At 37.8% G+C, this 15,589-nt stretch overlaps 1 protein-coding gene across 1 annotated transcript in view; it reads left to right on the top strand.

Moving 5' to 3' along the window:
- MAN2A1 (mannosidase alpha class 2A member 1) overlaps nt 1–15,589 on the top strand; it is a 114,832-nt gene that overhangs the window by 88,190 nt on the left and 11,053 nt on the right. Inside the window, exons 17-19 of the mRNA XM_040089981.2 lie at nt 894–1,027; nt 2,125–2,266; nt 4,403–4,536. Of these exons, the coding sequence (XP_039945915.1) occupies nt 894–1,027; nt 2,125–2,266; nt 4,403–4,536 (410 nt within the window). The remainder of the gene's footprint in view (nt 1–893; nt 1,028–2,124; nt 2,267–4,402; nt 4,537–15,589) is intronic.

The following is a 15,589-nucleotide window of genomic DNA, read 5'->3' as shown; positions in this document are numbered from 1 at the left end:
TTTTTCATTTAGCATGGAAGCTTAATAGCCATTAGTAAATGTTAACATTTTAACAGTTGCTGTACTTCGGCAGGTGGCATTCAGATTTTAAAATAGATGAGGAGACAAAAAAATATCTCTGTTCTGCTTGCTGCAATTCTTTTTGCAATCATTAATTCCATTAGAATACAGAAAGGGTAGAAGTGGTAATGCTGCATGATGGTATGATTCCACTCCAGATTCTGACTTGAACTGTTTGGAAAGGTCAGGTTATTATTAAAGGTATTTGATTTTCAATACAAGGCACTGTAGAAAAACAAAAATCTCACTGAACAACTTGTCTGAATTTTCACACACCTAATCCTTCTTTTAATAAATATGAACTTTTTCCCTGTCTACAAAGTTTTGTGTCCTGCTTGTGACTGTATCAACTCAGATTTCTTAATTCACTGTCCTTAAGGAAGATTCTCACTCCTTTTATTAAAGGAGCTGCTTACAGTTTCCTGCTCAGCTGAACAGTTTATGAAGAAGCTGGTAACTTCATTCTTATCTGGGAATAGTGACGCTGCTTATGAGTGAAGGGGAGAAGTGACTAACCAGGTCTCGCTCTTGCATATGTATTTAAAGACAGCATTTAACAGTTGTATGCTCTTTCCCAGTGATTTACTGGAACCCACATTGGTTCTCTACCGTGTATAGCTCCTGTTCCGCTTCAGTGCTCTCTTACGCACTGTCTGTTCAATTTGTATTGAATTAGAAATACTGCTCTATCATCTGTTACATTACTGGACTGTGTTCTAATATCTGGTTAGATATAACAGAAAACAAAAATTAGATTACTGTGTCCTGTTGCAGTCATTCTCATACATGTGGCAATCACTTTTAGAGATTGTAAATGTGTCTTTTTGATGTAGGTTTGGAAGGTCAGTCTCTTGAAGTTTCCAATATTGTGGACATTAGAGGAGAATATAATCGTGAACTTGCAATGAGAATTTCATCTGACATAAACAGCCAAAATAGATTCTATACTGATCTTAATGGATATCAGGTAATTACAATCTTTTAATTGTAAAAGCTTAGGGTGTCAGGCTTTTGCTGTCTAAATGTAACGAGCTTATATTAAACAAACCCCCATGTTAAACTGCACTAATCATTTAAAAGGATAAATGCTTTTCAAAAATGTATTTGTTATAAAATTTGATGTAGACCAGACTAAGACTTAACTGTGTGCTTTTAAGGAGTTTGTTGAATATTGCTTTATATTCTTTTAAAGAGTAGAATTACAATACAGCAAAATATGACAAGTCATGATGTAGTTGCTTGTATATGTGGATGCGTTCTTTCCCTCTGCTTTGTTTATTTAGTTAAAACCCATTGGAAAACACAGTATGCATAAGGGCCAGACCTAGTGAACAGCTGGTTTCTTCTGTGTTGGAAATAAGTGATGTATTTTTGAATGTATTATGCTTTTTTTATTGGTAATACATCTGAGGAAAGACCTATTGTCTTACTTGTCTAAGCTGAACTGTGTAGCACGCACAAAAGAGAGACAAAATTGTTTTTCCTTACCTTCCTTTCTGCTAAAAATAGTTTTGCAAATACAGGGAGACCTTGACTCCTGAGTAAAAGACTACTGGTTTTCCAGTAACTGGTACTACTGCATTTTGCTGGAAACAATGAATTTTTAAACATGAAAAGAATTTTAATACTAATACTCATTTGTCATGTACCATTCAAGAATTTCAACAGCACTTCAATAAGTGCCCATGATAAACCAATTCCTTTTCTGCTACTTTAAATCTGTTCACTGCTTGCTCTCTAGAGGAGACTTTTTTCTCTTGTTTTAGAACTGTGATTATTCCTTTTTGTAGGTTCCCTTTTTTGTAGGTTCCCTTTTTTGTAGGTTCCCTTGATGAATCTTTCACGTCTGTTTTATTATTCTTTGATCTAAAAGTACATTGAAGTTACCATTTCCAAAGTGGTAATTTTAGCCACAAATCTCCAAAAAGCTAAATAATACAGTTGAGTGAATGCTTTCATGACAGTTGGTCTTCCAAAGCATATGGAATAAATGTCTGAAAATGTCTTTGAAATTTAATTGCATTAAAAGAATATACATTTTTGACGTCTGTGTTCATATTGCAGATCCAGCCTAGACTGACGATGAGCAAGTTGCCTCTTCAAGCAAATATCTATCCTATGACTACCATGACTTATATCCAAGATGTTGGTGTTCGTTTGACACTTCATTCAGCTCAGTCTCTAGGCGCTGCAAGCTTGAAAAATGGTAAATATAAGATGATAGATGTGACAAAGGTCTCTCCTTCATGATATTCTGAAGTAGTTTATTCAGAGATTACCATACTTACCTACAGGCATTTGAAGAGAGGAAGTAAGTTTCTCCAACTCTGACAGGTTTTAGAATATGTCCATAACAGAGGAGGAAGGCATTGGTCCCACATGGGATCCTGTCATCTTCAATTAAGAAAAATGTTATAAATACTCTGTTCTGATAAAAGGTGAATACCATGCTTGATTGGTGACAGTATTAGCAAACCTAATTCACTTTAGGGCATCACTTATAAAGTGATGCTTTAATTAAACCACAGTGGAAAATACCAGCCTTTTGTTCCATGTCCACCCTATACAAGACTCAAACCGCGTTTTTTCATGTTTCCCCTTGCTAGAAACCCAATTCCTATTGGCCTGATCTTGTGTATGAGCCTGACGCCACTGACGTTGTCACTCACTCATTAAATGGGTATTGAGACTAAATTAGTCTGCAGAGGCTCTGATGGTAGTGTCTGTATTTGTTCTTTAACAATCTTAATCTCTTCATCACAAAATAATGCACCATCCAAATCCACAGACAACCCTACGCTCTGCCATCAAATTAGGTAAGTTCAAAATTTTGCAGTCAAGCATCAAGGAGAAACTGACCTTCTGTGAGCACTTGTTTCAAATCTGTCAGTGGACATTATAGGCTTTTCACCTGCTCCAGTTCGATAAAAGAGCAACAGATTTATCCCATACCTGATATGAGATTGATTTCATGACTGTTTCACTCTTTGACAAGCTATTGTGTCATTCAAGGTACACCAACATCAAATATTTACTGTGACCACTAAGAAAAAAAGGAGAATTAATTAATCTAATTTGTTATCTTTAAGTAATATTTAATTAGATTGGCTACCTTGTCCTGAAGGTATGTTGGATTCCTCAAAAAAGAACAGAAATTAAGCTGAAAGTTCAGTGGTTGCTGAATATCATATGCTTCATGACATTTTTTTTCTGAAGGTCTTTCAGGAGCTCAGAGGGATCATGAAAGAATATTCAAAAATCTTACTGTTTAGGCAAGCAACCATCAGTAACTATGTGCCTGTGTCTGAGACACAGATGTGTCTCAAGGCATAACCCACCATCTGAAAGTAACACGAATAGTACTTTAGTTCAAAATAGCAGGGTTTTTTCTTACTCATTGTCAGCTGATATCTGTCCTGGATAAACAAAATCTGTTTGTACAGGGGAAGGGAAGAACAAGTATTTGAGAAAATCAGTGTTTGTAGAACACTGAAGTATAAAAAAGACTGCCTTAGTAAGCAGCCTTTTCTAGAAGCTTAAGTTGCAAACTTCTTATTCAGGATACAAGCACTTCAGTCTTCCAGTTTCATTTAGGAAACAAGTACACTTGTTTGAATATTCAGTCAAATAAAAAAAATGTAACAGCCTTAATTACATGCCCCGATCTGGTTTTCTTCTGGAGACAGACACTTGGAAAAAATGTGAACTTCATTGTCCAGCTATATATAATTTAACATCATGCTTAAAGAACTATTTTGAGTGGCTATGCTGCAGTTCAGTATAAAGTCAGAATTTCATGCTTAGTGCTTATCCAGTGCTGAGTTCTTTCCTACTCCCACAGGTGAAGTTATCCATGCACAAAGTGAGTACTTATATACTTCTGTTGATACTTATTTTTTCCTTCTGGTTTCAAATGTGAAACAAAAGAATGGAATACAAGGTGAAGATAGTTCCTCTACAGGTCTCTCCTTACAAGTGCAGCTACTTTTGGGTGATTCTTATCTTGGATATTTGTTTGCCAAGTGTCCTTTTTGCAAATAGTAGTTAATAGTAATAATTTTTCATATTAAACTTTTATATAAACTCTGAAAGTAAAAATTGCTGGACATTTCTGTGTAAAGGCTTGTGAAAAACTTTTTGAAGGTTATAAACAGATACAGTCCAGTGGTATTAACTGTTTTCATATTCAGTCCTAACAATATTGATCATCCCTATCTCTTCCAAACTCAAAAGAAATATTATTATTTTTTAAGATAAGTTAAATTTTAGGGCAGGTTTTTTATGTTTAATAGGATATTTACATATTCTTGATACTAGTATAGTCCTGGTGTTGCTCTTTCAGGTCAGCTGGAAGTGATCATGGATCGTCGGCTTATGCAGGATGACAACCGTGGCCTTGGACAAGGTGTTCAAGATAACAAGATAACAGCTAATGTCTTCCGACTGCTGTTGGAAAGAAGACATGGAACAGATGTGGTAGGATTTACTGTCTGGATTTTTTACGCCAGTTAAGATGTAAATATTAATTTCTGTTGCAGCAGCAAAGAACTCAGTAAAGAAATTACTCCATGATCTGTAGAACTAAGGAGGTGTAGCTTCCAAGGGTGTTTTGTCATCTTGCTTGTGTATTCTGATTGTAAAAACTTCATCTCTCAGTACTCCTCACATAAATCCTACAGTGTCTGCTTCCTCACTCATACTTAAACATGTGAGTGGGGTACCATTGTGGAAGCCTCTTTTTTCTTTTTTAATTACTTTTTTACTGAACAAGCTCTAAAAATATGCTAGTGTGAGTTCTGCTTCATAACAACGTTAACTGAGTCTAAACAAAGATGGACAAATTATTACCTTTTTAGTTCATTATGACTCTAGGAAAGTTGAGACCATTTTGATGTGGTTGGTTGTTTTTGGTTTTTTTATTTACACAAATCTCAGTTTGCCTTTTTGTATCTTAGTTCTTTTGAATAACCTCAATTTTCTTTCTATTCTTTGTATTTCCTCTTAGTTTTATTTTATTTTTTTACCATTTTTGAGAAGGACAAAATTAAAAATGCATCTTGGTACTGAGGCAGTAGAATAGTGATGACAGCACTGAGTATGTTTCAAAACCATTGCATAGCTAAAGACAAGAGGTTGTATACCAAGCTCCTAATTAATATGCAGATAAATTGGAATTAATTCTGGTTTATAATGGATATCATTAACCACTGTGAGAGGATGATAATATCAAGCTTAAACCTAATTTTCACCATTTAATGATTGACAGTGGGTTTTTTTTTCAGGTTGTACATGTCATTATGATTTTCTAGTTCCTCATCAAGTGCAATGCAGGCTGCATATTAACTGCATTTATCAGTGTGATGTGCAGCTACCCAAGCTAACTTAAGGTCAGCAGCAGTCTGGCTGTGACAACAAGCATTGCACAGGTTAATCCATCCTTACAAGAGGAAACCTGCAGAGGGGTCTATACTGCCACCCAAAAATTCCTTAGTAGACAAGGTAATTTGTGTTGTATTAAATTAGAGTGTGGACCTGGTAAGTAAGAATGATTGGATATGGAAATCTATGTTTGCATCAGAAAATAATTGGAAGCAACAGAAGCAGATCAAATCAGTTAGTGCTATAGTGCTTGCAGGGACATTGTGTGCAGTCTCAGTCCTTTCTGTAGAACCGTAAAATAACTCACTAAAAGGTACCGATGGTACTCTTCCAGTCCAGACCCTGTGGAATGCAGTCTATTTTTGTGTCAAGCATAAAAGGCTAGTCATCCACTCAGACCATAATCAAGATGTGATGGGTTATAGAGCATGTTTGGTGCCATACCTCCAGGGGAGCTTCTTGGTTACTTCCTTCTAAAAGAAAACATGCCCACAAACACCGAGATTGTTTTGCAAAGTAACACAGTGCCCCCTGGGGTGGGGCTGGCCACAAGTTCAATTTCAGAACAGCTGCTGCTTCAGATCAAAACACTCCATTGGAAAAGGTTTTGAAGCTACCTCAGTTAGAGTAAAGGCAGCCTGAACAATTCTGGGATGTTCTAGTTAGTGGAATATTTAAATGTGTCTGCGTATGTTTGCCAGGTTGTTTGTGATACAAGTCAAGTATCATCTCAGCAGAATAACAATGTAATTCCCTTTCTATGTTGTCACCGAGACACACAAAGAAATCACACGCAGACAAGAGATTTTCGCAGAGGTTCCTCTGATCCAGCTCCCAGCTGAAAGAGCGGAGAGAAGAGACCCCTTTGTTTATTCTTTTACTTTTATACATTTGTGGGTCTAGCAGAAGATTGGCTTTTTGGGGTTTCCACCCCTCAGCCTCAGTGGCCAGACCAATTGTCAGTTACAATTGTTTTCAGGTTAGAAATATGCAAACAAAAGACAGAGAATGAAAAACAAAGGATTTGTTTACATTACGTCTGTGGGAAAGGTAGAAAAACTGCTCTAATATTCTACAGTAACTAAAAGATCTGACTCCATTTATGAAAATCAAAAGGCTAATAAAGAAACTCAGAAAAACCAGGGTAACACTATGTTAAAATCATCTTTCCTACAGATTTGAAAGATTCTGTGCAAGTTACTGAGAATCTTTCAAAGGAGAAGGGGCAGTTACCTACTACAATCAAAAATTTCTGAGGTGTTTTGGAAACCTGTGTTCCACCATCTTCCTTTCCCTGTAATACTTCATGCTGAGCTTATAATGGGTTTAAATGGCTGCAGAGGACTTTAAGCGCAATTGGTTCTTAAACACTCTTGAAGGGACTTCAAAGAAAGTGGAATCAGAACTGTGGGGGAGTAGGCTTCATATTTCTAAGAAAGAGTTAAAGAGTTAAATCTGCTCAGAGTCTTTGTCTCTCCCTCTGTAGCTCGTGGTGTTAGACGTTTAAGGCCAAGCTGATGAGGGAGGAAGAGCTCACAGAAACATCAGAGACTGGAGCACTCAGGCAGTCTGGAATCACAAAAAAAACCCAGGCAGGATCATAAATGCCTTCTCAGCCCACACCTCGGTGTAAATTGGGGTGTCTTCGGCCCGAATGGTGCCCATAGCTCTTATCAGGAGCCTAACAGAGATTTCTCCCTGCTCCAGAGAAGTCTGAAGAAAGTAGCTGTTGCAAAGCAGCAACCTCTCCTTCCCCCCCCTTCACCCGGGAGCCGATGGAATCCGGCCAGGCCTCAGGCCAGCTCCTGAAAGGGGGGGAGCAGCAGGCCCAGCTGCTCCTGTCTTTCTCTGGCCAAAGGAAGAAGAAAAAGGACCCACCTCCAGGAAATTCACGGGGTTTTATATGGTACTTCTGAAAGTCGCAGCTATCAATTTCAGTGGTTAGAATAGATGCTAATATTCTTACTAACTCTCTGATAGGTTCCCTGTCTCTTCTAAAGCAATTCCCAGGTCCTGACCTGGAGAATTATTTTACATTTTTCCATAACTAAAAAACTAAACTGTACTAACCTATAACACTATCAAAAGTTTCTCTTCATTTACGTATCTAAAATACTTTTCTCCTTCCCCAACCCCACCCTGAATGGTAAATTTTAATGGCAGGGTCAAACCACATGAATGTCCTGAAGTATAAGACACATGTCTGGTCGGTGGATAGAGTGAAATTCTTAATAATTCTCAATAATTGTTGGTATACTCAGATAGTCTGTATTCTAATAGGTTCTTAATCCTAACACTACCTGGGATTTGGCTCTTGAATTCTAGCTCATATGGTCAGTCATAAATACTCATTCAGTTATGGCCTCTGCAAAAGACTTCAGGTCAATATATTTTGCTGAAGCTGTTTTGGTTTTGTATATGTGGAGACGGAAAAGACTTGGGGGTGGTATTTGTGTTTATATTTTCTGTTCATTTGTTGCTGGGGTTTTTTTTGTTTGTTTTTGGTTTTTTTTTTTTTTTTTTTTTTTTTTTTGGGTTTTTTGTGTGTGTGTGTGTGGGTGGTGGGCTTTTTGGTTTTTGGGTTTTTTTTTTTTGGTTTTTTTTTTGGTGTGTTTTTTTTTTTTTTTTCCCCCCTAAGATAGATACTAAAGATTTATTCACAATGACAGTATTGTTTGTTAAGTGAGCTCTGTTTGTAGTAAGAGCTGGGCAAATCTCATTTCACTTTACATTATACTCACCTCATTTATTGATAATCGTGCTCCTCAGGCTTCAGATGTTTTTGCTGTATTTTTGATACAATTTCTACATACATCTTCTTCTTCTACTAGATGTAACTATATGTATCAGGAGTGAAATAAATAGGATTTATAGGAAATGGTAATATATTATTTCATCAAAGTCATAGCTGGAGAAATGATGCCATGCTAGGCAAACACTTCCTTCTTCAGCTTCCTATTTCATACCTTGTCTTGATTTAGTTAATTTATATAACTGGATTTATAGACTAGGCTCAAGCGCAGTTCAAGAGGAGAGCCACAATTTGATGGTTCAAATGGCTGTTACTTTTGAGGGAGGTTATTTAGAGAACAATAATACAGTTAATGAAATCACAAATATGTGGAAGATAATAAGGCTCCCTTTCTTCCACCACATACAACGACTCTTTTTTCTTACTAAATCTCTCTGAGTACCCACTTTCTCTGAAAAATTATTGTTCGTGATACAGCCATTTTTGTCTGATGATTGTGTTGCCTTTGCTCCTTATTAATGTGCTTATTTATAATGCATGGGCATGTTTCTCACTGCAGCTATATATGATACTGTGCATTGCTCTGCTACATGTAACACACCTTAACAGACATAATTAACTCGATGTTTCAAAAAAGCAGAAACTTTACATTGGCTTAACTATTACCATTTAGAAGCTTTTTCAAGCCCATGTGTGACAAACTCAGGTACTCTAATATAATTTTTAATTGTAACTGCCATAGTAAACTCATCAAATATGTATAAAATTGTTAGGATTTGAGGGGTTTATGGTGGCCAGAGAAGGGAAGAAAACAAATTTCCCTCTTGTTTTCACACAACATACAATGTATTGTCTTTAGAGCCTTACCACATATATCTAGTAAGGGGTGAACATTAGTTTTGTATTTAATTTGAAGAGATATTCAGGTACATACTACTTTCCAGTTTTGCTTAAAACACTACATTTAATTCATTATTCTTCTACTACTGTATAGTTTATACAGTATTTCTTATGCAGGAATTTTGTGTTTCCGAATCAAGACTAATGTTTCCATCTCTTATTTATCTACAAATACTATCTGTTTTCAGGCAAGCACTGTCATTGTTTTTATGCCAGGACACCTTACAGCTTAATTTCCTTCTTTTTTTTTTTTTTTTTTTTTGGTGATACAATGACAAAGATGTGTTGCAGAAAGCTTTTACATAAAGACTGCTTTGTCTACAAGCTCCATTCCTATGTACCTATTATGAAATATTCTCATCCTGTAACAAGGCAGTAACCACTTGTAGCTGACTCCTGGCTTGAGTAGGTAGTAGAGAGGACCGCCTTCCTCTGAGTTCTGGACATCCAGCTATGTCCTTTTTGTGTTCTTTCTCATGTATTTATGTATGTCTCAGCAGTGAATTATTTTCCTTGGTTTGGTTTTATCTGTCTTTGTTTGCATGTACCTGACTGCTGGCTCTGGTTAGAAAGAATTTTACCTCAGTATTATGCATAATATAAAACCTTGGTCTCTCCACTTTTTGCTCATATAATTCATCAAAGAATGAAGGTAGGCCTCTTTATTATCTTTTGTTAGCTTATCTGAGCTGGTGTAGTTTGAGGTCTGAAACTTAAACCTTTCTGTATCACCACTTCTAGGAAGGCCTAATTCCTGCTTCAAGATCTGACTGTAGGGCAGAATCCTTCCTAAAGTAGGGAGAAAGTGTGCAAGTCCTTCTTGCTTCTTCTTCTTCTTCTTGTATTCTCAAATGAAATTACTCTCTGGGAATAATCTCCTTGCACATAAAAGTTTCCACCAATAGCAAGAACTCTGCATGAGGAGCATAGTTCCAATGCCTGGAAATTAGTAGATATCGCTGTGTACTTTCTGTCCTTAGCATCAGTTTTTAACTACTTCCTTATCAAAACTGAACTCCAGTTCAGTGGATATTTTATGGTGCCTCAGAATTTTAATTCCTTCCATAATCACCCTCCAGGAACCCTTTTCACCTAGAAAATTTCTCATCACTGTTTTCTGCCACCATTGGGAACAGGGTAAGTTCTTGCCAATCATTTGGGAAAATCTAGCACCAGGTCCCTTCCACGAGCCTAACATGGGGTATTTATTTAGGCATTAAGTCTCTCCTCCTGTGCCATTATTAAATAATAGAAACACTCTAAGAAGAAGTAGAAGAGAAGAAATAAAATTGGCAGGAAAGGCTATAACTGAAGTATAAAATACTTTTATTGCCAAGGAAACATGTCATGCTATCTGCTTTTCTGATCACTTTCATCCAGCTATATTGATGGCTGTGTATTTGTCAGCCTTAGTAATTGTGGCGATGATCTTGGTGACTAGATACTTTCTTAACCATCTGCACTCTTCCACAGACCAGTGAGCAGATGTTCCCCAAATGATCTCTTTATAGAACATGATTTCTGTTAGGGCACCTGACTGAACACCAAGTGTACTAAATGCAGTCACCATAGGAACCGGTGATAGGTGGAGCGGTGGAGCACTAGCTGCTCATGAGACCATGAAAGGGAGAAAATTAGATTGTTCCGGGTGTGAAACCCAACAAGATGAATTGGCAGAAATTGCCTTAGGCTAAGAAAATTCTGGTGTGTTTTTTTTTTTTTTGCGGGGGGGGGGGCGGGGTTTGTGGTGTTTTTTTGTGGGTGGGGGGGGTTTTGGTTTTTTTTTTTTTGTGGGTTTTTTTTTGTTGTTGTTGTGTTGTTGTTTTGGGTGGTTTTTTTTGTGAAACAAGATGCTAGCTATAGGATGTTTAGTAGAACTGATGCAGGTGGGGAAGGAGAAGGATTGAGGGGTAACAAGTGGAAAAAGTAGGGGTAAAAGGGGCATTAAAGGTTCTGAGGCAGTCCAGTGCTTGATCACCACAGCCCATCCTGTGTTATTAAATCTGATTTCTGCATAAGTACCCAATCTTTTCCAAATCTGTGGGAGCCTTTAGCCAGCTTCAGGTAAGACTAGGAAACAAGAAAAAATAAGAGGTGCGTGTGACAGCTTATTGGAAAGAGATACACTGTTGGACTGAGGGAGCAGTTACAACCGGCTTCCAGTTGCTGGCAAAACCTTTATATTCTGTGTGTGCCTGTGCAAGCTGACAGGTCACAGGCCAGCTTCTGGAAGAAAGTGAAGTCTGACCTTGTGGGTCATTAGGAAGCCTAAGATCCAGACAGGGATATCACCAGAGTTCAAAGTCCCCACTGAGGTATCAGAAGATGTTGAATGTTCTTGTGAATTAAGAACAGCAAGGTCTTGAACTCCAGACCTGGTCAGTTGGAGGACACAATCAGGTTTGGATGGCCATGTGTTTCCATACAGGCCTAATGGGAAATTGTTCTGCCTTTCTCTTGCATGGTCTTGGAGGAGCAGAACCACAGCAGGCTCCTATCTATCAGCCTGGAATGAGAAGAGTCGCCTTGTGTTGGAGGCTATCAAATTTGGCTCTAGCAGACTCAGAAAAATTCCTGGATGCAGATTTCCCTGGATTTGGTTATCTGCAACAGTCCCAGGTTTCTCATCTGCAATTTTACTGCCAACTAAGCATCAGTATAGAAAATATGTGGCAATTTTAGAGTCACTGAGCCAACACCCAGTCTTGTGGATATTTTGTGGTGCCTCAGAATTTTAATTTCTTGCATAATCACCCTTCAGGAACCCCTTTCAGCTAGTGTGGCAGACATACATTTCCAATGCATTTTCATTAACAATTACTAAGTGAATTGATAGAAAATTTTCTATTCCCTGAGGTAAAGAGATGAAATCAGATTTACTCTGCTCTCATGAGTCATCTTTTGCTGGTCACTTCAACAGCTATCAAAAGACCCTGAGCACTCCAGACGTGGTTCTCAATTAAAGGACTTGAAACCCATTGCAAAAAAAAAAAAAAAAACAAACAAAAAAACATTTTGATATGCAAAAATGTAGAATAATTGATGGATTTTTGTCCCCAGGCATTTCAGGAAAGCCAAATGCTCTGGTATAGCAGAAAATAATGTGCCATCAGTATCCTTGTTTACAGTCTTTTTAAGATTCCAGGATATCTGCCTGTTCAGTACTCACATTTGTGGCTGTTATTTCTGTTTGCAACTTACAAATACATTCTTAAAAGTACAAGTGGTCTAAGCTTGGATTTTTTTACAAGAGATTACCTGAATATTGTTTTGCTGAAGATTTTGTGCAGCTTTGAGGTCTTAGGTGTTCTGAATTACACTGCACAGAGAAGATCTTCCTATCGCCTTTTTTTTGATTTCCATACAAAATTCCCTCTGCAAACACCAGCCATTTGCAAAGCTGCCCAAAGTCTTGGTCACTGTTTTCTTTGAGAGATACTTACGTTAACCTTGCACTCTTGGACACTGGAAAGGAAATATTCAGCTCAGAAGAATTAATCCAATTTATATCAGTCATTAATTGCTATTTGCTGTATTAGGTGTGCAAGACGCATTATCTTTCTTCTTTCCTTCTGAAAATCACTAGGAGTTGTTACAGGCATGCAAAAATCTAGCTCCAGGTATCAGCCTCAGAGGAAAGAGAATGAATCATACATATCTGGAGAACTTTCAGAACCTGTCAGGCTTTCATTGTTCTTTTTGTACTACAGTGTGCAGCTTTGAATGAATTTAAAGCAAGAACATCTGATTTTCACTTGGTGAGATAACAGCCAGACAGTCTTGCATGCAAAAGCTGTAACAAAGTTGAAGCCATTTACTACTTGATGTCAATTTAATGAACTATACTAGTGTCTGTCTGAAACAAAACCTGAATTTCTCTTCTAAGTTGTGAGCCTTAGGGCAATGTGTGCATAGAACATTGTGCAATTTTCTCACTCTCTTCCTGCTTAGACACCCCGCCTTCCGCAAGTGAGGAGCCACTGTAGTTAAGGATTCAAGCTGTTTGCGTTTGGTGAAAAATATGTGTAATTTTAAAGCTTAGGCATTCACCCTTACCTGTGACTTATTTTTGTCATGTTGTAAAACTGTTATTCACATCATCAGTGGTGTTGCCTGCTGTTTGTTTCTCACCTATGAGCAGCATAGCACAGTATTACAGAATCAATTTCTCATATAGAAGCAGCATCACAGCAAATACACTGATGGATTGTCTGTCTTTGAATTGTTCAGACAGAAGCAATTTCTTTCTTCTGTATTTGTCTTTGGAATTCTTCAACTCACATTCTTGATTGCTGTCAGTTTAGGGTTAAGATAGTCAAAAATATTGTCTCTGTATGCTTTGGTAATAAAGATGCTCTGAAAAGTGTTTCAGTTCCACAGATTAAATTTTTCAGTCCAGAAACATTCTCCTTTGAAGAGTGCTGCCCGCTGGTTTTCTGAAACTGTCAGAGAGAAATTTGATAAAAATTGTTTCCTGACACAACATGAAAGAGAATGAGAAACTTTTTCTTTCCAGCAATAATCCAAGTGGTTTGGTATCAGAATATTTTAGTCTGCACCCCTTGATTTAGCAGGCCCAGAATTCTACCTGTTTCCTGTTCTTTTGATTGTTCTCACACACTGAGTCAGCATCCACATTTCAGCATGTTAGATTAGGTAGTGTGGATGCCAGTGGGGATTTATTGTTATAATTATGGTTTTTTTTGGTGACTTTGTCATTGCAGAGAAGAGTCTAGAGGAAGGGAAAATAGTCAAGATAATGTAAAGAAACTGTCTGCCTCAGTTTTCTTTCCTTAGTTTTGTATGGGAAATTCTAAATATACTTGTCTGTGTTGAAATGTTCATTGGCTCTCCATTAGCTAAATTGATGTCCAGTTATCAGCTCTTTCAGCTTTACTTTCTTCTCCACAGAATTTTCCATTGCTTTATTCTGTCAATTAAATAATTTCTGAAGAGTCTAATTAGAATCTTCCCCCTCTGATTAAGGATCTTAGTTACATAATTTAAACTCTTACCTGAAAACCCTCTGAGTCTTGGAGGCAGAGTGGCTTTTTACACAAGCAATGGGCAGCACGTGAAATAGAGTGGCAGTGGTGGTTGTCCTGTCGGGGGTGAACAGCGGAACACCACGTCACCGCAGCGACGAGCTGTTTTGCAGGAATGATGAAGTAGGGCAAAACAGGTACAGGCAGGGAAGCAGGACCACAGAGAGGAAAAGGCGAGGGAGGGAACAAGGGTTAAGCTGACCCTCTGAGCAAGCCCCTGATCCCTCCAAGAAACCCAAAGTGAAGTGGCTCTCCCTTGTGTCACAGTTACCTGCTTTTATGTGCTGAAGTCCCGTGACAGCCCGATTTCCCGGGATTTTTTTCCCAGGCTTACAGGCATCTGCCCCACAGTCAAGTCGGGATGTCGCTTACAGCCCAGTCCTGGAAACTTCTCTCCCCTGACCAGCTGCCAGGCAAAGGCTCCCTGGGGGCAGGGTTGCCAGCACATGTACAGCCCTTATAGGAATCTTTCACCTCGTGTATAACATATGTTGAGGCATAAATAAGCATAAATAAATTAGTCCCCCTCACCTATCCCTGTAAGTTTTCAAGGCCAGGTTGGATGGGATCCTGAGCAACCTGATGTTGTTGGTGGCATCCCTGCCTGTGGCAGAGGGGCTGGAACAAGTTGACCTTTAAGTTCCTTTCCAACCCAAGCCTTTCAATTATTTCTATGATTATAAAAAAAATAGCTAATCTCTGATATAAAGGCACTTTTTATTTATTATTCTAAAATAATTTATTTATTATTCTATTAATTTATTTATTATTCTAAAAACTCACTGCAAATTGTGATCCAATATTAGATTAGGTTATGGTTTGTGTCTCCTCAAAACTGAAAATTTAGAATTATTTACCTTACTTTTGATGACAAGGGAAAATCTTAAATGAGAATCCATTTATGTCTGTTGCATAATCATTCAAGGGATTGTGTTTCAACACAGTTTTTAATTGGATAACTGTATATGGGTGTAGTGTTAGATGGTTAAAAAAGCAGTATTTGCTTGGATTTGAGCTCATTAAGCCAGCACATGATCACCTGGTATTCATCAGATTCTTGCCAGTACTTAATGTTTGTAAGGCAGCTAGAGGAGCTCCATTCATACTTTGAGTGATAAATGCTGTCATGGAAATTGAGAAAATAACGTCACTTTTGAGAGAGCAATACTGTAATTAGATGGAGACATCTTCTGATGCAGCATCAGCAGGGTACTGCTGAAAGCCATCCACATGGTGAAGGTGTGAATAATTATTATTCTTCCCATTACATTGTTTGTGTGCGCAAACCCTTCTCATCTCTCTTTCCAAACAGTTCTGTTTTAATTCTGGATCACTAGACTTGAGGTGAAGGACATACTCCAATCCTTGCATGATTGTAATGTACCTAGGGGAGAGTGTGAAGAGTCCCCTCTCAGTCTTCTGTGAAAGCATTGTCTTCACCATTTGTAGCAAT

The sequence above is a fragment of the Hirundo rustica genome, chromosome Z (genome assembly GCF_015227805.2).
Source record: "Hirundo rustica isolate bHirRus1 chromosome Z, bHirRus1.pri.v3, whole genome shotgun sequence".
Lineage (NCBI taxonomy): Eukaryota > Metazoa > Chordata > Aves > Passeriformes > Hirundinidae > Hirundo > Hirundo rustica.
Note: the sequence above shows the minus strand (reverse complement) of the source record. Positions and strands in the feature narration are given on the sequence as shown.